The sequence below is a fragment of the Ochotona curzoniae genome, unplaced genomic scaffold, assembly GCF_017591425.1.
Source record: "Ochotona curzoniae isolate NIBS_2020 unplaced genomic scaffold, NIBS_Ocur_1.0 contig_1014, whole genome shotgun sequence".
NCBI classification, from domain to species: Eukaryota; Metazoa; Chordata; class Mammalia; order Lagomorpha; family Ochotonidae; genus Ochotona; species Ochotona curzoniae.
In genome coordinates, this window is record NW_024464920.1 from 3,630,034 (window position 1) to 3,651,135 (window position 21,102).

The 21,102-nt window shown below is 52.1% G+C and overlaps 2 protein-coding genes across 2 annotated transcripts; both read right to left on the reverse strand.

Annotated features, from left to right (window-relative positions):
* Nucleotides 1–3,767: 3,767 nt before the first annotated feature.
* On the reverse strand, nucleotides 3,768–7,722 carry LOC121162108 (keratin, type II cytoskeletal 6A-like). Its single transcript, XM_040988940.1, has 9 exons — nucleotides 7,195–7,722; nucleotides 6,142–6,356; nucleotides 5,751–5,811; nucleotides 5,511–5,606; nucleotides 5,258–5,422; nucleotides 4,738–4,863; nucleotides 4,321–4,541; nucleotides 4,117–4,151; nucleotides 3,768–4,012 (listed from the first exon to the last, which is right to left on the reverse strand). Exons 1-9 carry the CDS (start codon nucleotides 7,720–7,722, stop codon nucleotides 3,768–3,770), a joined length of 1,692 nt encoding a protein of 563 aa, XP_040844874.1.
* Nucleotides 7,723–16,931: 9,209 nt separating this feature from the next.
* On the reverse strand, nucleotides 16,932–20,819 carry LOC121155910 (keratin, type II cytoskeletal 6A-like). Its single transcript, XM_040979403.1, has 9 exons — nucleotides 20,273–20,819; nucleotides 19,307–19,521; nucleotides 18,916–18,976; nucleotides 18,676–18,771; nucleotides 18,423–18,587; nucleotides 17,902–18,027; nucleotides 17,485–17,705; nucleotides 17,281–17,315; nucleotides 16,932–17,176 (listed from the first exon to the last, which is right to left on the reverse strand). The coding sequence occupies exons 1-9, from the start codon at nucleotides 20,798–20,800 to the stop codon at nucleotides 16,932–16,934; spliced, it is 1,692 nt and encodes a 563-aa protein (XP_040835337.1). The 5' UTR covers nucleotides 20,801–20,819.
* Between the last annotated feature and the right edge of the window lie 283 nt (nucleotides 20,820–21,102).

The following is a 21,102-nucleotide window of genomic DNA, read 5'->3' on the forward strand; positions in this document are numbered from 1 at the left end:
GGGAAATTGAGTGTGGAGGAGCTGGCCATCTTTTAATGTGCAGGGAAGCACTGTTGATACAACCTGTGGGAACAAGGACTTAGGTATAGTTTGTTTATGTTTTAGAAACATGTTTATTTATTTTTTATTTACTTGAAAGTAAGAGAGATAACATCTTCCCACCTACTTATTCACACCCTAAATGCCTAGGCAGCCCAGGCTGGGCTGGGCTGAAGTCAGAAGTCAGGAACACAATCCAATTCTTTCATGCGGGTGGTGGAAACCCAATAATTTGAATCATCACTACCATCTCTAGGGGAATCCATTAACAAGAAACTGGAGCCAGGAGCCAAAGGTGAAGATAAAATCCAGGCACTCTGATGTGCAATGTGGGGACCTGATTTCCAGACGAAATGGCCATTGGCATGTCACATGAATGTGGAGGGAACAGTGTGCTGATTGGCTCCTAGCCATGCAGAGCTGTGTGCAGTGTGGTCAGCAGCAGTGGAAAATAAGAGCAAATGCCTGGTTCTGTCCCCTTGGAAATAATGTAGGGAGTTGCATGGATGCCCACACTGTCTTCCATCTGCAGGTGCACCTGGGTTGGGAGGGCTGTGGATGCTGCGCTGCACTGAGGTCACACAACCATACAAACATGGCTGGGGCACAAATGGTTGCAGTCCCCAGGTCTGTGGTTCTCAGTGAGTAGGAGGCCAGAAAGAATGATTTTCTTTTTGAACTGAAGTAACTGGGACTGCTGGGGGGTAAGGTCAAGAGGAGAGAACTCAGTGTAGGTCTCCCATATGGTGACAGGAAAACAAGCACTTGAGGCATCATAACTTGAACCATCAATAAAAGAAGCTGCAGCCAGGACTGGGGCCGGGTGCTGGACCCAGACAGCCAATGAAGGACACAGGTGCATCTCCCGCAGGCCTCTTTATCACTAGGCCAAATGTCCAGGAATTATGTCTAATCAATTATAACTTGGGGCATGATTTTGTTTAATTGTCTGGGAAGTCCTTAGGGACACCAAAAGACTTGCACTACTTCTCGGCAGCCCCTTCTCTTGCTTGCTTACCTTGGTCTGGTACCAGGCTTCAGCCTCGGCACGGCTCTTCTGGGCGATGTCGTCGTGCTGGGCACAGACCACGGCAATGATGCTGTCCAGGTCCAGGTGCCGGTTGTTGTCCATGGACAGCACCACAGAGAGAGTGAGTTGCCATGGTCCAAGGGCCATTACTGTAGAGGCATATTCCATGTTAATGCACACATGCTTATGTACATATTTATACATGCAAATGAATAATAGGGATGCGGGAATGACAAAATGTTTATGGAAAACAAGCTTAGAGATAAGTGGGCAACAACACGGACCAGTGTGCTAAGATACCAATAGCGATGCTGAACTCCCATAAACTGGGGACTCGTGGAATCCCAGATTCTCCCCTACCCATGTAACTCCCTGCAGATGCATATGTGAAAGCAGCAGAAGGGGCAATAGTGCTTGGACCCTTGAGCCCAAGCAGGAGCCCTGAGTAGAAATTTGAGCTCCTGGCTGTGACTCAGCTCCAGTCTAAAAGTGCCACAGCCTTTTGGAGAGCGAACCAGTGGATGGAAAATTTCTCCTATCATTCTTTTCCTTTTCTCTCTTGTCGCTCTCCCTTGGCAATGAATAATTTTTTAAAAAAAGATACATCTTAAGATGTGTTATAAGAAAACAGAGTTAAAAGGCACATTTGTTTATAGAAATTGAATTTATTTTGGTGCAAAACAATTGAGAACCCATGGAAAGTTGGTCATCATGCTTATTTTGAGTCAGCTGTTCCTCATCCATCAGAGTCCCCTCATCCTGCTCTGCAACTGTACCATAGACAAGCAGCGTGTGCACGCAGGGGCAGTCCCCCAGCTCCTCACTCCACTGGGCTATGCCTTCCTTCACAATCATGTGTTCTCCTAAGCCTCTGCAACCCCCTAACCTCTGCTCTCCCATCCTCTCTGCACACCTAGTGTGGGGCTAGCAGCACAGTCCTGTGTGTTGGTGCTGCTTTCAACTTGGCCTTTATTTCAGCGGACTAGTTTGTTCTGAAAACTTTGCCTTACTTAACAAGAGTTCTTCAGAGTCACAAGACATTGTCTCTCTGACCTCTTGTTTTTGAATTATTCTTTTTTAAATATGTCTGTGTGTGTGTGTGTGTGTCCTTAACTAACACATAAAGATACAGACACACACAGAGAAAGATTGAAAGGACCCTCATCTGCAGGAGGACTCTCCAGATGTCTTCTTTAACTAGGACTGGGCCAGGTGACTCACAGAGCCCTGAGGTCAGTGCAGGTGGCCCTCCTGAGAGACAGGAGTCCTTCCAGAATGTGCATCAGCAGGAATTTGCTGTCAGCAGTTAACACTGAGTGTTGAAGCCTGGTACTCCCTCGATGGACACGGGTGCCTATGGATGCAGTAAGCAGAGTGAGTGCCTGCTCCTGCTCCCTGACCTTGTCAAGGTGAGCATGGCATGCCATGTGTAATTGTGTTTCCTTGAGCCTATTGGTGGTGGAATGCACAATGCACAGCTGCCCCGCTCAGCGGGAGATCACATATTTCCCTGTCTGGAAGGCACTTGTATGAAGCTTGTAATCATTGTGAAATGCTGAGTGGTGGTACCAGGAAGAGAGGGAAAAGGGGATTCAGGAGAGATGATCTATAACTGTTGGTCTATTTCTAAATTCAGGCAGAGAAAGGGCGTGCCATGGCATACCTGAGAACAAGGAATTCCCTACACGACTCAGTGCAGAGGCAAGAACCCAAATGCTGAGCAACTACCAGTTCCTCCTGAGTGTATGAACAGAGAGTTAGATCATAGCCAGCACACATGGCACTGCACCAGTTGTTCAACGTGACAGCGGTGGTTGCAAGTAGAAGCTTATCCACCGCATTACTCTCATTCTTTCCCAGTGAATGATTAATGAAATACTCTCTCTTCCATGCATGTTGACCATAAATATCACTGCCTGGTGACAATGCAATGACCCAAGTATGTATAAATGAGACAGCAGAAGTAATTGCATGTACCTCCAAGTGATCAAGAGAGACCAAGCAAGAAGAAATATTACTCTTTCCCGAATTTCTGGAGCAAGGTGTGTAGAATGTGAGAATAGGAATGTGACGCAAATCGGGAATTCCTATTGTGGGTCAGAGGAGACGATCACCCAGACCCAACCAGAGCAGGAGGAAACAACACATAATATTGTAAATCTGCTTTATTTAGTCATCACAGGGAAGCAAGAGCAGAGCTATGCGAGCACACAACAGAGACATCACGGAATCTCTTCCCTCTGTGTTCATGAACATTACTGGCAGGTCACTACGCTGCAGGATGGGGCTGATCTCACACACTAGAACAGAAAGGTAAGGGCTCTTAACCAGAGTGAGAGCAGCCAGTGCTTCCTGAGAGAGTCAAAGATGACTCAGCGAGGGTGCCAGGGGCAGAGGGTGAAAGACACCTGACTTTCCTAGAGTGCCTAGCATCAGAGGGGGAAATGTGGGGGCCGGGGAAACACGGGGAGACAAAGGCTGTGACACAGTCAGCACACAGGTTCAGCCATGACTGTGAGCAAGGGCACTTGGACACAGCAGGTGTGGACAGGGAGCAGCAAGGAGAGCCGTCTGCACCCTCTGCTCTGAGCAGAGAACAGACCAGAGCAGAGGCCAGGGGAGGACATGCCCCAGTGTGGAGGGCTCAGCAGCCAGAGAGGGGTCCAGGGCTGGGGGACTCCTGCTGTGGGGGCAGGACTCATTGCCTGTAGCTCCTCCTGCTGGAGGTGGTGGTGGTGTACTTGACAGAGGAAGTACTGCCCCCAGCAGAGCTGAGGCCACCTCCAAGGCCACGGGAGCTGCCAGAGCTGAAGCCTCCTCCCAGGTCATGGCCACTGCTGAAGGAATAGCTGCTGCCGCCTCCTAGTGCCAAGCCACTGCCGCTGCCATAGCCACTGCCGCTGCCACTGCCATAGCCGCTGGACATGGTGGACTGCACCACGGCTGCAGGGACACACAAGCACAATCCCCATGGTGAGCTCACTGTGCTGGCCCATGACCAGTGCCCAGAGCACAGGGGAAGGGGACAGGGCAAGCCCAGCACTTACAGATGTTGACTTGTCCAACGCCTTCACCACTCAGCCTAGGAGAGAGGACACACCAAGGATGAGACCCACGCACCCACACCCAGCACCAGGTCCTGCCCGGCCAGCTGCCCTCTGCCGTCCCCAGGCAGCAGTCAGGCCATGGCTTATGTGCTGAGCAGAGCTCAGTGGCAGCAGCCAGGGGCTCCAGGAGCTGAGGCAGCCCACCTGCACTCCTCGCCCTCCAGCAGCTTCCTGTAGGTGGCGATCTCCACATCCAGGGCCAGCTTGACATTCATGAGCTCCTGGTACTCCTTGAGCAGGCGTGCCATGTCCTGCTTGGCCTTCTGCAGGGCGTCCTCCAGCCCTTCCAGCTTGCTCCTGGCGTCCTTGAGGGCCAGCTCGCCGCGCTGCTCGGCGTCGGCGATGGCGGCCTGGAGGTTGGCGCACTGTGCGGGGAGAAGCAGCAGCACTTGGCTCATTGTCTCCTCCCTGCCTGCCCCACCTGGTGCCTCTGCCCCCGAGTGGGGGGAGTCCTGCATCCCAGGTTGGTGGGGAACTGCTGCTCTGACTTCCTGTGCAGCTCCTGCTCCCAGCACAGTCTCTCCCAGGTGGGCTCTCAGTGCCCCCTCACTCCCCACGCACCTGCTTCTTGACGTGGTCGATCTCAGACCTCAGCCTCTGGATCATGCGGTTGATCTCAGCAATCTCCTGCTTGGTGTTGCGCAGGTCGTCCCCATGTCTGCCAGCTGTGACCTGCAGCTCCTCGTACTGGGGGAGAACAGAGCACACCATCCGTGTTCTTAGTGTGTGTGGTTTGAAGAGTCAGCGAAAGAAAGAGGTGCCACCCACCGTCTGCCTAAGCCAAACTCACAAGCCCAGCAAGGGTATTAGGAAGACAGAGCCAGGTGTCTGGACAGTCTTACAATCTCCCCGGTTGGAGAAAAGAACCAATTAGTTGAGCCATCATCTGTTGCCCACAAGGTGCATGTGAGCAAGAAGCAGGACTCAGCAGGTATAAGAAGGGGCAGAATCTTGCAGGTGTTGGTTCCACACTGCCCAGCTCAATTATTGAGTAAGAACGTGCCCTCTGTCCACAAAGGGACACATGAGACCTATGATACTTCTCAGTGCTTTTATGTGGTGCCCACCCACCCTTGCTCACCTTGGTCTGGTACCAGGCTTCAGCCTCGGCACGGCTCCTCTGGGCGATGTCCTCATACTGGGCACGGACCTCGGCAATGATGCTGTCCAGGTCCAGGTGCCGGTTGTTGTCCATGGACAGCACCACGGACGTGTCGGAAATTTGGGTCTGCATCTGGGACAGCTCCTGCACGGAAGGACACCGTCAGAGCCCTGGTGACTGGGACCTGACAGCATACAGCTGGAGCCGACTGCCCAGGGCCTGGCACACTGACCGCATCATAGAAGGCTCTCAGGAAGTTGATCTCGTCGGTGAGCCCGTCCACCTTGGCCTGCAGCTCCACCTTGTTCATGTAGGCAGCGTCCACATCCTGCGGGAGGGGCCAAGAGCCTGGGGTGAGTGGAGTCCCCCTTTCCCAGTGCCCCATCTCTGGGGCACCCCAGTGCTCCTGCAGGGACACGGAGATGCAGCTCTCCCTCTTCCCAGGAGCCTGGAGCCTGACGCCACCCCTCACCTTCTTGAGAGTCACAAACTCATTCTCGGCTGCTGTGCGCTTGTTGATTTCATCTTCATATCTGCCAGGGGAGGAAGACAGACACAGCTGAGCCAGGGCACAGCAGGCACAGGGCGGCAGCCTGGGATCAAGCATTCTCAGGAGGAGAGGGGCACCCAGCATGATGCTTCACATAAAGGCAGCCTGAATGGTGGTGTTTCTGGCCCCCACATTCTCACTGCTGCCTGCTACTCTCACCCCACTGTGTGTGTCACTAGAGCTCCCCTTAGGCTGTGATGTGTCTCCCTGCTCATGGACATGGTCTGTTCAGGAAAAGTGTCCTCCTCTGACCAGTGTCATCACTGGCCTTTCGTCGTTGCAGCACATCAAATGCATTGGTAGTGGAACTCACTTGTTCTTGAAGTCCTCCACCAGGTCCTGCATGCTCCTGAGCTCCGAGTCCAGGCGGCCTCTCTCGCCCAGGATGCTGTCCAGCTGCCTGCGCAGGTTGTTGATGTACTGCTCAAACAGGGGCTCCAGGCTCTGTCTCACGGTCTTGGTGCCCTGCTCTTGCAGCAGCGTCCACTTGGTGTCCAGGACCTTGTTCTGTTGCTCCAGGAAGCGCACCTGCCAGGGGAGGGGAGGGAAAGTGGGGGATGTTGGAGTGCTCAGGGTCAGGGCAGAGATGGGAGAGGGCAGTGCATGTGACCTGGTGCTTGGCAGGGCTGTTCCATCCACTGCCTTGGTCACCACAGAGCTGTGCCCCCGCTCAGTTGACAGTTTCTCTCCCCCACTTTTCCTGCTCCAATGCACAAATCCAGACACATTTAGGGGTGCCCTTCCTCTCCTTCAAGCAGCCCATCCCTGCCAGTCCGTTAGCTGCCACCTGTGTCCAGCTATTGTCACAGATCCCATGTGGGTTTGTGCAATGACCTCAGTGAAGGTGCTTGGGGTGGATTTGGGCTCCGTGGCAGAGACAGAAACACTGCCTGATGCTGAGCCCCCTCTCCCTGCTCATCAGTGCCTGTGGTTTTGTCACGGGCCCCAATGATGTGTCTGCTCTCTGTCTCCCTAGAACAGCTGAGCATAGCTGAATTTTTCACAAACATGCCATCTCATTGGCCTTCTTTAGAAACGTCTTTGAGAAAGTGATTCTGGCATGGAAGTTACAGTAATATCATGGCATTTCCCTGTGTTTCCTGTGACACAGCCAGGGAAGAAATTCCCCCAATGTTTTTCACTCTGCTTTGCTTCTTTGAGGGAAGAGTGCCATTAGGAGATTAGAGGATTGCGCCAGTTCCCTCTGAGGCTATGTCAGAAGCCAGGACCCTATGTGGTCCATCCTTAAGCTTTTGTGCATTCCGAGCCAGCTACTGTCCCCAGAAGCCCTGCTCTGAGCCCCCTCTGCTCTGTCCCAGCGTCCTCACGGGTATTCAACTCTCCATCAGGGCTCTGCCTGGCTCACCTTGTCGATGAAGGAGGCAAACTTGTTGTTGAGGGTCTTGATCTGCTCACGCTCCTCTGTCCTCACACGCTGGATGGTGGGGTCGATTTGCAGGTTGAGGGGTGTCAGCAGACTCTGGTTGACGGTGACCTCTTGGATGCCTCCAGGGGGACACACGGGGCCTGAGGCCCCAAAGCCACCACCGAGTCCAAAGCCACCTCCGACGCCACTGCCAAAACCAAATCCACTGCCAGAGGCCCCTCCGAAGCCAAAGCCACCTCCAAATCTGCCTGAGCCGTAGCTGCTGCCCATGCCGTAGCGGCCACCTGCCACGGAGATCCTCTGGGAGCCCCCCACGCCATAGAGGCTGCGGCTGCCAAAGCCAGCTCCTGCGCAAGCTCCCCCGAGCCCTGCACTGGCCCTGGAGCGGGACACGGAGACGCTGCTGAAGCCAGAGTGGCTGGGCCTGGAGACTCTGGCCGAACCGGCGCTGAAGCCTCGGCGGCTGCTGGTGGTCTGGGTCCTGACGGTGGTGGTTTTGCTGGCCATGGCTGGTGCTGACAGGAGAAGGCTGAGCAGGCAGGCAGGAGAGGCGGGAGTGTGTGGAGGTTGAGCAGGTGTGTGTGCTGGGCTCCAGGCAGCGGTTTATATAGGCTGAGAGTGGGCTGGGCCCATCCTGAAAGGTGAGCTTGCAGGGTGGGAAGGGCTGGGCTGGCACACAGTGAGATCACCAGCTTTGGACAAAAGTTATGAAATAGCAAGGTTGTGCTTTTGGCTTCCTTTGCTAGGAAACCATTCTCCTGCCTCCAGCTCTGAGATCAGCACAATGTGATGATTCTGAGTTTCCAGGACACTGGGTGGGATTCCCATGTAATCTGCCATGCCTGAAGTGTGTTTACTGTTGAGGTATAGTCCATGTTACTGCACATGTGTGTATGAACATGGTTATGAATGTTAATACATGACAGATCTGTGGGAATGCCAAAGATTTGCGGGAAATAAGCTTAGAAGGTAAGTTAAGGGGGGAATGACATGGGACAGTGTTAAGCCACTGAAAGTGATGTTGAAATCCCATAAACGTGGGAATCCTTGACTCCCGCTTCCCTCCTACCAGCCAGGAGCCTTGTGAATGTGTCTGTGAGGACAGCAGAAGAGGCACTAGTGCTTGGTCCCCTTGTCCTCAGGCAGGAGCCCTGAGTAGTTATCTGGGCTCCTGGCTCGACCTGGTCCCAGTCCAAAGATCCATGGCCATTTGGGGAGATTTCTTCTTCTGTCATTCTTTCCCTCTTCTTGTCACTCACCCTTGGCAATCAATAGAAAAATGCAGCACAAGATAGATTGTAGGAAAACAGAGTTCAAGGAAACATTAGTTTATAGATTTAGGTTTCTTTTGGTGCAAAAGAAATTGAGAACCCATGGGAAGTGCACACTTAGCTTATTTTCTATGAACTGTTCAAGTTCCCTGATCCTACTGTGAAACTGACTGCAGTTGGTGTCAGTGCAAATACAAAGTTTGCATCCGGAGAAGGAGCCTGAACTCACATGACCGTCTGCTCCCTGGCCCCTCTCTCTGCTGGGCTGTGTCTTCGTTCTGCTGCACTGTGATCCTGTATGCTCGTTGCAATCCCCTAAATTCTCTCCATCCTCTGCTGCACGCCTGCCTTGGGGCTCTTGGCACAGCCCTTCTGTTGGTGATTTTTCAACTTGGTCTAAATTTCTGGGGACGGATGGTTTCCTCTGAGCCTTTTGTCCTATCAGGTACTCATCGGTGTTTCATCACTTTATCTCTTTGTTCCCTTGTTTCACATTATTCTTTATGGAGAGAGGGAGAGAGAGAGAGAGAGAGAGAGAGAGAGAGAGAGAGAGAGAGAGAGAGAAAAGAGAGAGAGAGAGAGGGATTGAGAGAGATATTGAGAGAGAATGTTGAAACAGAGAGACAGAGAGAGAGAAAGAGAGAGTGAGATTGAGAGAGAGAAAGAAGACTGACAGAGAGAGAGAAGACAGAGAGAGTGAGAATGTATGTAAGACAGAAAGAAAGAGTTGGGGAAGTTGATAGAGAAGAAAATAGAGAGAGAGAGGTCTTTCATTGTCTGGGTCATTCTCCAGATGTCTGCTCTAACTGGAATTGGGCCAGGTGACTCACAGAGCCCTGAGGTCAGTGCAGGTGGCCCTCCTGAGAGACAGGAGTCCTTCCAGAATGTGCATCAGCAGGAATTTGCCGTCAGCAGTTAACACTGAGTGTTGAAGCCTGGCACTCCCTCGATGGACATGGGTGCCTGTGGATGCGGTAAGCAGAGTGTGAGTGCCTGCTCCTGCTCCCTGACCTTGTCAAGGTGAACATGGCATGCCATGTGTAATTGTGTTTCCTTGAGCCTATTGGTGGTGGAATGCTCTGAATTGCCTCAGTGCTTCCTGTCCCTTTCGTGGTTAGACATTTGTGGGTCCAGATGAGGTCTTTCTGACCTTTGCTCTTCCTTGTCCTTGTCCTTGGCACTCAAGTCCTGAGAGTCAGGGCCATGCCCCATCCCTGCTGGCACATGTTCTCAACATGAGCAGGGTTTCATGAAGGATTGCTTTGCTCTCTGACACAGCTAGTCCACTCACAGCACTGCAGAGCAGGGCATTCACTGCAGTTGCTGCATCCCTTGCCTCTCTCCCTGAAGTTCTCCACTGCTCTGTCCACAGCTTGGGTCTCTGGGTGCTCTGGTACATGGACAGACCCCATTCTGGGTGTGTCTGGGCAGGTGCTTCTGGTGGGGACGCTTTGGGATAGGAAGAGTGAGTGAGGCCGACTCTCCTGCTACTGGGTGGTCAAGAGTGGCCCAGTCTGAATGTCTTGAAAACTCAGGTTGGGATGGAGGTTCCTTCCCTTTTTTGTCTAGGAGCTGGGATGTGTGTTTCCACTTGCAGAGTTGAGCATCAGCATCATCAGCTTGAGGTGTGGATGTTTCCTGTGAGGATGGAGTGGCAGCACCTGCTCTTGTTCCCCACCCAGCCTGTGGCGTTGGCTCAGGGACTGGATGCCTCCCACCTGCTGAGGACGCAGCCTGGCACTGGTGGCTTCCACAGTGAACATCAACACACCCTGTATGTGAATTTCTGTCTCCCTCTCTCATCACATTGCATATTCCCAACACTAGCATCCATTGATTCATGAGGTATTTTTTGAAACATCTCAACTTAATTGTTCATGGTGATGAACACTCCATGTCATTTCCCAATGTAAAGCTAGTGGATTGTGTGGAGAGAACAAATTCATGTTACATGCTAGAATGATTCAGAGCTGCTCAATGATGACACTAGTGACAAGAGGCATGAAGCCAGAGGACCACTCCTTTCACCAAAAAGGGCCTGTCTCTGTGGTACAGTTTTGTCACTCCTTGCAAAGGTAACTTGCACAGGAGTGGCAACTGGAGTCCCAACTGCATCACATCTGAGCCGGTTTCCTGGTAATGCTTTGGGGAAACCAACGGAAGAAGAGCCAAGTGCTTGCATCCTAATACCCGCATGTGAGACCTGGATGAAGTACCTGGCTTTGGCTTTCCTGAGTATGACCCATGGTGGTCACTTGGAGAGTGAATTACTAAATGGGAGATCTCTCTATCTCTGTGTGTGTCTCTCTTTCTTCCATTGCTTCTCACCCTCTCTCTCTCTCTCTCTCTCTCTCTCTCTCTCTCTCTCTTTCTGCATGGTTCTGCTAATATTGATAATGCCATTAAATCGATAAAATAAACCTTTTACAATAACATCACCATAAAGCACGTATAATCAAGAAATGGTGGCATTTGCAAATGAGTAGAGAAATATCCAGGGAATAACATAGAAGTTCCAGGATGAGAAGCACAAAAACAGTGTCAATTCGTATTTGACAAACAAGCCAAGTCAACACAGGGAGAAAAGGGTCATGTTTCCTACCAATGGTGTGCTGGCAAGTAGATGTCCACAGGCACCCACCACCAGCCTGAACTGACAAATGATCCTAGCCCGAAATGCAAGGAGCGACTCTGCATCTCCCATGATGTCAGCCAGGGGAAAGGAACCAGGCCTGTGTGTGTGGAGGTGATTATTGAGATGCAACCCAAAGCAGAGATCCACATAGTATTAGCTGATCATAGATTGAAATGAACACTGTGATTTCTGGAAGGCGTTAGCAAGAGGATCTGGGGGAATTGTTGAAAAGGTAGCTAGGTCGGCAGGTAAAGCAAACAGGAGAGTTTCTGAAGACAGGAAATTCAGGGTCCTGTGAGACCAGGAGCAGGGTGTGGGAAGAGCATTGAGCCCCAGCCTATGGGTGGCACCTCTTTACCCTGTTTGTTGGGAGGGGTCCATGAGGATGTGCAGACAGCCACGTGCCTACGGGTGGTGGCTTTGAACATGCAGAAGATCTTGACAGCTGATTACCCAGGTCGACACTTAATGATGCATGCTCAGGCCATTTTGGACGTCCTGGGTAAATGGGCGACTATAGGAGCCAGAGCTGGCAGAATGCAAAACTAGAGATTCCACGTTGACATTCTCACTGTCCTTTTAACTTGGGGCTCAGCGTGTTATGTGTGAAGCTGACTTCTATGTACCAACTACTTCACAAGTGACATTGTTAGAAATGGGATAAGGATCAAAGGCCAGGGAAGACACTGAAAACAGACAGGACACTGAAGTACCAGCCAACACCACAAAGCATTTGTCCTAGATCTGTCCTTTCTTTTTCTTTTTGATTTCTTTCTTTCTCTTTTTTCCCTTTTTTATTCCTATGATTACTCTATGATACAGTTCCACAGGCTCTGGGATTTCAATTATGACCTCCCCAATTGCTCTACCCACCCCCCCCCACTGATTTCCCCAATATTATTGCAATAGTCTAGTTCTTCAGAAACAGTCATATGTCCATCACTGCAGGCATGGACAATGGCAGAGAGTCCAGCATCCTATTGTCAAGACAGAGTGAACAGTTTCATTGGGAGTCCATCTTTGATCTGTAGAAGTAGAGATGCATACTGCATCGTACCCTCACATCTGGATATGATAGTCTCTGTTACACAGTTATTATACATCTATTCATTGAGAAAACACAAAGCAAAATCATGAAGAAAAAGAGAAATTTAGTCTTCTGTTGCTCTTTTCCTGGGATGTTCTTCACATTCGCCTTTGGCTTTGGAAAGTGCTATTGCTTTTCTCTGTCAAGAGAACATCTTTCAGTAGCATTTGTGTAGGGCAGGTCTGGAAGAGGAGTATTCCTTGAGCGTTTCTTTAGTGTGGAAGCATTTTATTTCATTTTCAAAACAAAGGAAAGCTTTGCTGGGTATGTCATTATGTGCCCCTCCCTTTTTGTTTAGAATCTGGACTATGTCTCTCCTTTTCTTCCAGCCTGTAGAATTTTTTCGTGAGTGGTCAGCTGTGAGCCTGTTTGGGATACTTCTATATGTCAATTGACTTTTTTCTTGTGCACATTTAAGGATCTTTTGCTTATGTTTGAGTCAAGAAAGCTTGATGATCATGATTAAGACGGCTTTTGGAAAATCCTAGTGTTAGCTGTGTGCCCTTCCTGGTGTTAAGATGTTGTGTCCCAATCCTTTCTCTAGAATAAAAAGGGGATTTAAAAATATTTATTTATTTTTATTGCAAAGTCACATACATATAGAGAGGAAGAGAGACAGAGAGGAAGATCTTCCATCTGATGATTCACTGCCTGAATGAACACGACAGCCAGAGCTGCACCGATCTGAAGCCGGGAGCCAGGAACTTCCTCCAGGTCTCCCACGTGGGTGCAGACCGAAGGCTTTGGGTCATCCTCAACTACTTTCCCAGGCCAAAATAAGAAAGCTGGATGTGAAGTGGGGCCACCGGTCCTAGAACTGGCGCCCATGTGGGATCTCAGCACGTTCAAGTAGAAGACCTTAGCTGCTAGGCTACTGTGCTGGGCCTCAAAAAGTTTTCCTTTATTGTTTCATCAAATACATTCATATACCCAGTTTCTCTTTCCGTGCCTTTTGGAACTCCCTTCCCTCTTATATTTCACTTTTTATTAGTGTCTCTTAAGTCTTGAATACGTTTCTTAATTTGAGTCTGCTCTTCTTCAGCTTTGTGGTTGTTTCACCATTGTGGCAGGATCTATCTTCCAGTTGTAAGATTCTTTCTTCTGCCCCATTCATTGTATTGTTAAGGCTTTCCACTGACCTTTTAATTTGCTCCATTGTGTCCCTCATTTCTAATAATCCTGCTTGATTTTGTTTCAGTATTGCTGTTTCCTGTGTGACATAGTCCTTCAGTTCCTGGATGTGCTTTTTGTAGTTGATAAGCAGATGGATAATGTGCCTCTGTCTCTTCTTTTGGTCCTTCTGGTTAGCGTATGGTTCTGCTTAGAGCAGGTTTCTAAGCTACGTCATCGATAGGTGCGCAGATCAGTGTTCTGATTTCTTTTGATACCCAGCTCTTTGTTTGCAGTCAGCCGTGCCACTCTCTCCAGCGAGTATGAAATCTAGACTCTCGTGTTGGGCTTTCACCACGGTCTCCACAGTCCCAGCCCCCTGGCTCACCACTCTCCACCTCCTGTGATCCTGTACTGTTGTTGCATCACTGTCTTTACATCCTTGCTCCCACTTCTGGTTCATGTAGTTCCCAGGATTAGGGAGACACCAGGTATCCTAAATAACTAGGAGGTTGTTGGTGGTGCTGATGCTGCTGGAACCTGCTGGCTGTTAGGTCTGAGGGCCACACGGAACTAGTTTGAGTCATAAGATGCCAAAATCAGTATGATTTTAGATGTGAGATCAGTGCAAATGCACTGAGCTCATTGAGTTTAGTCCCAGCTCAGCACATGCACCAGCTCATTGTTGTCCCTGCAGTCTCAAAGACTTTCACACTGTACAAAATGACACCTGATATGCCACTGCGCCGGGAGGGTTGGGGGGATTTGTTGATTGGCTGGCTCTTAGGTCTGGGGGACACCCGGACCTGTATTGGGGAGAACCTGTCCAAGGCCACGTTGTTGCAATTCACTGAACCCAAAATGAGTTCACTCCCAGCTTAGTGCATGCACAGTCCTGTTCCACAGACGTTGTCTCTCTACACAAGATGGCACCAGATCGACTCTAGTTGGTGTATGGGCTGTGAAATACGCCCTGTTCTCAAACCACCCAGTTTGGAATCTGCTGCTCTGTCTACTGCTCGTCAAATCAAACACACCAACCAGATGAGAAGTTCTTTGTCTTGGATCCACTCCTGAGTCCCTGATGAACTCCGTTTCCCAGCTGGTTGCTCGTATTTTTCTGGTTGCCGTTGTAGTTCAGATTGTCACTGGCTGAATGCCACTGGAAAGTCTGGTCGTTTCAATACCACCTCAAAGTTTCTGCTGTTTTCCTTTGTCCATCAGTCTGCAGGTACCCCTCTGCTGTCGGTCTGTCCTCTCCTATTTCCTAGAACGTGGCCTCTCTACTTCAGCCTGGCTAATGTTTCTGCGTCTGTTTCAACATGTCTTCATCCTATTCTGCCATCTTGATTCTCCAGAATTGGCTGTTCTTTGCCTGGGTTCACCCACTGAGGTATTGGTGAAGTCTCTTTCCCACCTTGCTGCCAGTGGAGCTCTGGCTGCCAGTGGAGCTCAGGTCACTGCTCACTGACTGACACTAGGGCATCTGGTCATGCAACACCACACCGTTATTTCTGCCGCTCTCCCATGTCTGTCAGTCTCCAGGTGTCCCTCTGCCGTTGGCCTGACCTCTCCTAGTTCCTGGAATGTGCCCTCTCAGCTTTACCCTGGCTCGCAACTCTCTGTCTGTGTGAAGGTGTCCTTAGCCTATTCCACCATCTTGATTCTCTCCTAGATTTGTCTTTTCTTTCCAGAAGACGACAGCCTAGTGATTCCATCTCTTTCGAGTCCGTGGTTCTTCTGTTGGTTGAGGGTGGTGAGAAGTTCACAGATGAGAATTCACAAACATTTTCCCCGTTGACTCAGAAGCTGGGAGAAGTTTGTGTTAAAGTCTTGAAATTCTCCTTATTTACACACCTAATGATTATGCATCTCATTTTCATTATCTATAAATTGACTCTCACAAGAATCACACACACAATCACCAACAATAACAAACACACAGTCATTGGACGCAGATAATGGGAGATTCTAAGCAATGAGGTGAAACCAATGGGCAAAGAGTTAGAAGTGAACACAGGCAATCATGCCACAGCAGGACCTAGCAAGTTCGAATCAACCAAAACATGTCAGAACCTGCAGGTGAGGAAGATGCTGTCTCTCTGGCATACTGTCCAGTCTAGACGTTTCTACTGAGCTTCCAGGAACCTTCATAAATGTTAGTGAGGACAGTGCACTGCTGAGAGGAAAGGGGTTCTCGGTCCTGCATCAAAGGCAAGGGTGGTCCACTAGGTCCTGTCCATCTGCTGTGCTCTTTACACTTCATGAAATGAAGATGGAGCTGTGGCCAGCCAGGGGTCCTGAATCTCATCTGGCTTCAGTGTCCCCACATGCATCAGAGCAGTTGGCAGTGATGCACAGCCAAGTTGGGCCTTTGTGTTCTGCCTTTGGGAGCCATTCCAGAAGATGCCTCACATCAGAACAATGCAGAGTGCCCTGCCCTGCTGGGACCACACATTTCCCTGGTTGAGGAGACTCCTCGTTTCATGGAGGTTGCTAGACAGTGTGAACTGCTGAGTGATGGTAGGAGGAAGAGAGGAGAAAGAGGATGCAGGGAGAAGACTTGCACCAGTTGGTTCAGGTTCACTCTCAATTGCTGTCAAGAGCCAGGGCAGGGAGACATAGCGGGGAACCGGGAATGCCCTCCACTACTCAGCATGGAGGCAAAAATCCAAGTGCTGATCTAATATGGTTTCTTCCTAGGTGTATGAGCAGAGGGCTGGATCACAATGAGTGTTCATGTGTCTGTACTGATTGTCCAATACGAGAGTAGGAGTCCCAGGAAGGTCTTATCTACTACCCTGCTCTGTAGAAATCACAAGATAGTCCACTACCAAATGCCTTTAGCCCTATTGTGTCCACATGGTGTCTGGTGGAGTGAACGAGGACCTGGCCACATGGCCCCAGTCAAGAATGCGGACATGTGTCTACATGTGGTCAACATCAACACTCACAAAAGGGACCCTGCCCTTTGCTGGATTTCTCTCTCAAGAGGAAGCCAGGCCGTGGGTGTGGGCATGTCGTGGGAATGAGAAACTACCGATTGCCGGTCAGACAGGAAATTCACTTTGCCTCCAATCCAGGAGTAGGAAACAACACACAATATTGTAAATCTGCTTTATTTAGTCATCACAAGAGAGCAAGGGCAGAGAACGTATGCGAGCACACCAGCTGATATCACCAGTCCCTTCCCTGTGTGTTCGTGGTCACTGCAGCAAGGTCACTACGCTGCAGGATGGGGCTGATCTCACACACTAGAACAGAAAGGTAAGGGCTCTTAACCAGAGTGAGAGCAGGTAGAGCTACCTGACATGAGAGAGTCAGACAGGACTTTCCTAGAGTGCTCAGCGTCACAGGGGCAAACATGGGGGACAGGGAGACACAGGTTGTGACAAGGACAAGGTCAGCACACAGGTTCAGCCATGACTGTGAGCAAGGGCACTTGGACACAGCAGGTGTGGACAGGGAGCAGCAAGGAGAGCCGTCTGCACCCTCTGCTCTGAGCAGAGAACAGACCAGAGCAGAGGCCAGGGGAGGACATGCCCCAGTGTGGAGGGCTCAGCAGCCAGAGAGGGGTCCAGGGCTGGGGGACTCCTGCTGTGGGGGGCAGGACTCATTGCCTGTAGCTCCTCCTGCTGGAGGAGGTGGTGGTGTACTTGACAGAGGAAGTACTGCCCCCAGCAGAGCTGAGGCCACCTCCAAGGCCACGGGAGCTGCCAGAGCTGAAGCCTCCTCCCAGGTCATGGCCACTGCTGAAGGAATAGCTGCTGCCGCCTCCTAGTGCCAAGCCACTGCCGCTGCCATAGCCACTGCCGCTGCCACTGCCGTAACCGCTGGACATGGTGGACTGCACCACGGCTGCAGGGACACACAAGCACAACCCCCATGGTGAGCTCACTGTGCTGGCCCGTGACCAGTGCCCAGAGCACAGGGGAAGGGGACAGGGCAAGCCCAGCACTTACAGATGTTGACTTGTCCAACGCCTTCACCACTCAGCCTAGGAGAGAGGACACACCAAAGATGAGACCCACGCACCCACACCCAGCACCAGGTCCTGCCCGGCCAGCTGCCCTCTGCCGTCCCCAGGCAGCAGTCAGGCCATGGCTTATGTGCTGAGCAGAGCTCAGTGGCAGCAGCCAGGGGCTTCAGGAGCTGAGGCAACCCACCTGCACTCCTCGCCCTCCAGCAGCTTCCTGTAGGTGGCGATCTCCACATCCAGGGCCAGCTTGACATTCATGAGCTCCTGGTACTCCTTGAGCAGGCGTGCCATGTCCTGCTTGGCCTTCTGCAGGGCGTCCTCCAGCCCTTCCAGCTTGCTCCTGGCGTCCTTGAGGGCCAGCTCGCCACGCTGCTCGGCGTCGGCGATGGCGGCCTGGAGGTTGGTGCACTGTGCGGGGAGAAGCAGCAGCACTTGGCTCATTGTCTCCTCCCTGCCTGCCCCACCTGGTGCCTCTGCCCCCGAGTGGGGGGAGTCCTCCATCCCAGGTTGGTGGGGAACTGCTGCTCTGACTTCCTGTGCAGCTCCTGCTCCCAGCACAGTCTCTCCCAGGTGGGCTCTCAGTGCCCCCTCACTCCCCACGCACCTGCTTCTTGACGTGGTCGATCTCAGACCTCAGCCTCTGGATCATGCGGTTGATCTCAGCAATCTCCTGCTTGGTGTTGCGCAGGTCGTCCCCATGTCTGCCAGCTGTGACCTGCAGCTCCTCGTACTGGGGGAGAACAGAGCACACCACCCGTGTTCTTAGTGTGTGTGGTTTGAAGAGTCAGCGAAAGAAAGAGGTGCCACTCACAACTGTCTGCCTAAGCCAAACTCACAAGCCCAGCAAGGGTATTAGGAAGACAGAGCCAGGTGTCTGGACAGTCTTACAATCTCCCCGGTTGGAGAAAAGAACCAATTAGTTGAGCCATCATCTGTTGCCCACAAGGTGCATGTGAGCAAGAAGCAGGACTCAGCAGGTATAAGAAGGGGCAGAATCTTGCAGGTGTTGGTTCCACACTGCCCAGCTCAATTATTGAGTAAGAACGTGCCCTCTGTCCACAAAGGAACACGAGACCTATGATACTTCTCAGTGCTTTTATGTGGTGCCCACCCACCCTTGCTCACCTTGGTCTGGTACCAGGCTTCAGCCTCGGCACGGCTCCTCTGGGCAATGTCCTCATACTGGGCACGGACCTCGGCAATGATGCTGTCCAGGTCCAGGTGCCGGTTGTTGTCCATGGACAGCACCACGGACGTGTCGGAAATTTGGGTCTGCATCTGGGACAGCTCCTGCACGGAAGGACACCGTCAGAGCCCTGGTGACTGGGACCTGACAGCATACAGCTGGAGCCGACTGCCCAGGGCCTGGCACACTGACCGCATCATAGAAGGCTCTCAGGAAGTTGATCTCGTCGGTGAGCCCGTCCACCTTGGCCTGCAGCTCCACCTTGTTCATGTAGGCAGCGTCCACATCCTGCGGGAGGGGCCAAGAGCCTGGGGTCAGTGGAGTCCTCCTTTCCCAGTGCCCCATCTCTGGTTTCCCCCCGTGCTCCTGCAGGGACACGGAGATGCAGCTCTCCCTCTTCCCAGGAGCCTGGAGCCTGACACCACCCCTCACCTTCTTGAGAGTCACAAACTCATTCTCGGCTGCTGTGCGCTTGTTGATTTCATCTTCATATCTGCCAGGGGAGGAAGACAGACACAGCTGAGCCAGGGCACAGCAGGCACAGGGCGGCAGCCTGGGATTGAGCATTCTCAGGAGAAGAGGGGCACCCAGCATGATCCTTCACATGAAGGCAGCCTGAATGGTGGTGTGTCTGGCCCCCACATTCTCACTGCTGCCTGCTACTCTCACCCCACTGTGTGTGTCACTAGAGCTCCCCTTAGGCTGTGATGTGTCTCCCTGCTCATGGACATGGTCTGTTCAGGAAAAGTGTCCTCCTCTGACCAGTGTCATCACTGGCCTTTCATCATTGCAGCACATCAAATGCATTGGTAGTGGAACTCACTTGTTCTTGAAGTCCTCCACCAGGTCCTGCATGCTCCTGAGCTCCGAGTCCAGGCGGCCTCTCTCGCCCAGGATGCTGTCCAGCTGCCTGCGCAGGTTGTTGATGTACTGCTCAAACAGGGGCTCCAGGCTCTGTCTCACGGTCTTGGTGCCCTGCTCCTGCAGCAGCGTCCACTTGGTGTCCAGGACCTTGTTCTGTTGCTCCAGGAAGCGCACCTGCCAGGGGAGGGGAGGGAAAGTGGGGGATGTTGGAGTGCTCAGGGTCAGGGCAGAGATGGGAGAGGGCAGTGCATGTGACCTGGTGCTTGGCAGGGCTGTTCCATCCACTGCCTTGGTCACCACAGAGCTGTGCCCCCGCTCAGTTGACAGTTTCTCTCCCCCACTTTTCCTGCTCCAATGCACAAATCCAGACACATTTAGGGGTGCCCTTCCTCTCCTTCAAGCAGCCCATCCCTGCCTGTCCGTTAGCTGCCACCTGTGTCCAGCTATTGTCACAGATCCCATGTGGGTTTGTGCAATGACCTCAGTGAAGGTGCTTGGGGTGGATTTGGGCTCCGTGGCAGAGACAGAAACGCTGCCTAATGCTGAGCCCCCTCTCCCTGCTCATCAGTGCCTGTGGTTTTGTCTCGGGCCCCAATGATGTGTCTGCTCTCTGTCTCCCTAGAACAGCTGAGCATACCTGAATTTTTCACAAACATGCCATCTCATTGGCCTTCTTTAGAAACGTCTTTGAGAAAGTGATTCTGGCATGGAAGTTACAGAAATATCATGGCATTTCCCTGTGTTTCCTGTGACACAGCCAGGGAAGCATTATCCCAGGTTTCTTTCCCTGACTTGCTTCCATCCTTAAGCTTTGGAGCATTCTGAGCCAGCTACTGTCCCCAGAAGCCTTGCTCTTAGCCCCCTTTGCTCTGTCCCAGCATCCTCACGGGTATTCAACTCTCCATCAGGGCTCTGCCTGGCTCACCTTGTCGATGAAGGAGGCAAACTTGTTGTTGAGGGTCTTGATCTGCTCACGCTCCTCTGTCCTCACACGCTGGATGGTGGGGTCGATTTGCAGGTTGAGGGGTGTCAGCAGACTCTGGTTGACGGTGACCTCTTGGATGCCTCCAGGGGGACACACGGGGCCTGAGGCCCCAAAGCCACCACCGAGTCCAAAGCCACCTCCGACGCCACTGCCAAAACCAAATCCACTGCCAGAGGCCCCTCCGAAGCCAAAGCCACCTCCAAATCTGCCTGAGCCGTAGCTGCTGCCCATGCCGTAGCGGCCACCTGCCACGGAGATCCTCTGGGAGCCCCCCACGCCATAGAGGCTGCGGCTGCCAAAGCCAGCTCCTGCGCAAGCTCCCCCGAGCCCTGCACTGGCCCTGGAGCGGGACACGGAGACGCTGCTGAAGCCAGAGTGGCTGGGCCTGGAGACTCTGGCCGAACCGGCGCTGAAGCCTCGGCGGCTGCTGGTGGTCTGGGTCCTGACGGTGGTGGTTTTGCTGGCCATGGCTGGTGCTGACAGGAGAAGGCTGAGCAGGCAGGCAGGAGAGGCGGGAGTGTGTGGAGGTTGAGCAGGTGTGTGTGCTGGGCTCCAGGCAGCGGTTTATATAGGCTGAGAGTGGGCTGGGCCCATCCTGAAAGGTGAGCTTGCAGGGTGGGAAGGGCTGGGCTGGCATACAGTGAGATCACCCCCGGCTTCTAGAAAGGGCTGAAATATTCATATTGCTTGTTGGCTTCCTTTCGTCATGGAGAAATTTTCCTGCCTCCAGCCTTGTCTTGATCCGCACACAATGGGCCTCGATGTGCCCT

Bases quoted from the DNA above. Each gene is read 5' to 3' on its own strand.
- LOC121162108 (XM_040988940.1), bottom strand. From the start codon at position 7,722: ATGGCCAGCAAAACCACCACCGTCAGGACCCAGACCACCAGCAGCCGC. The intron at 5,423-5,510 runs GTCAGTGTGCCA...CCTTCCGTGCAG, and splicing joins TGAGAGCCTTCTATGATGCG to GAGCTGTCCCAGATGCAGAC. The intron at 4,152-4,320 runs GTGGGCTGCCTC...CCTCTCTCCTAG, and splicing joins CTGGAGGGCGAGGAGTGCAG to GCTGAGTGGTGAAGGCGTTG.
- LOC121155910 (XM_040979403.1), bottom strand. From the start codon at position 20,800: ATGGCCAGCAAAACCACCACCGTCAGGACCCAGACCACCAGCAGCCGC. The intron at 18,977-19,306 runs GTGAGTTCCACT...CTCCCCTGGCAG, and splicing joins GTGGAGGACTTCAAGAACAA to ATATGAAGATGAAATCAACA. The intron at 18,028-18,422 runs GTGAGCAAGGGT...GTTCTCCCCCAG, and splicing joins AAGCCTGGTACCAGACCAAG to TACGAGGAGCTGCAGGTCAC.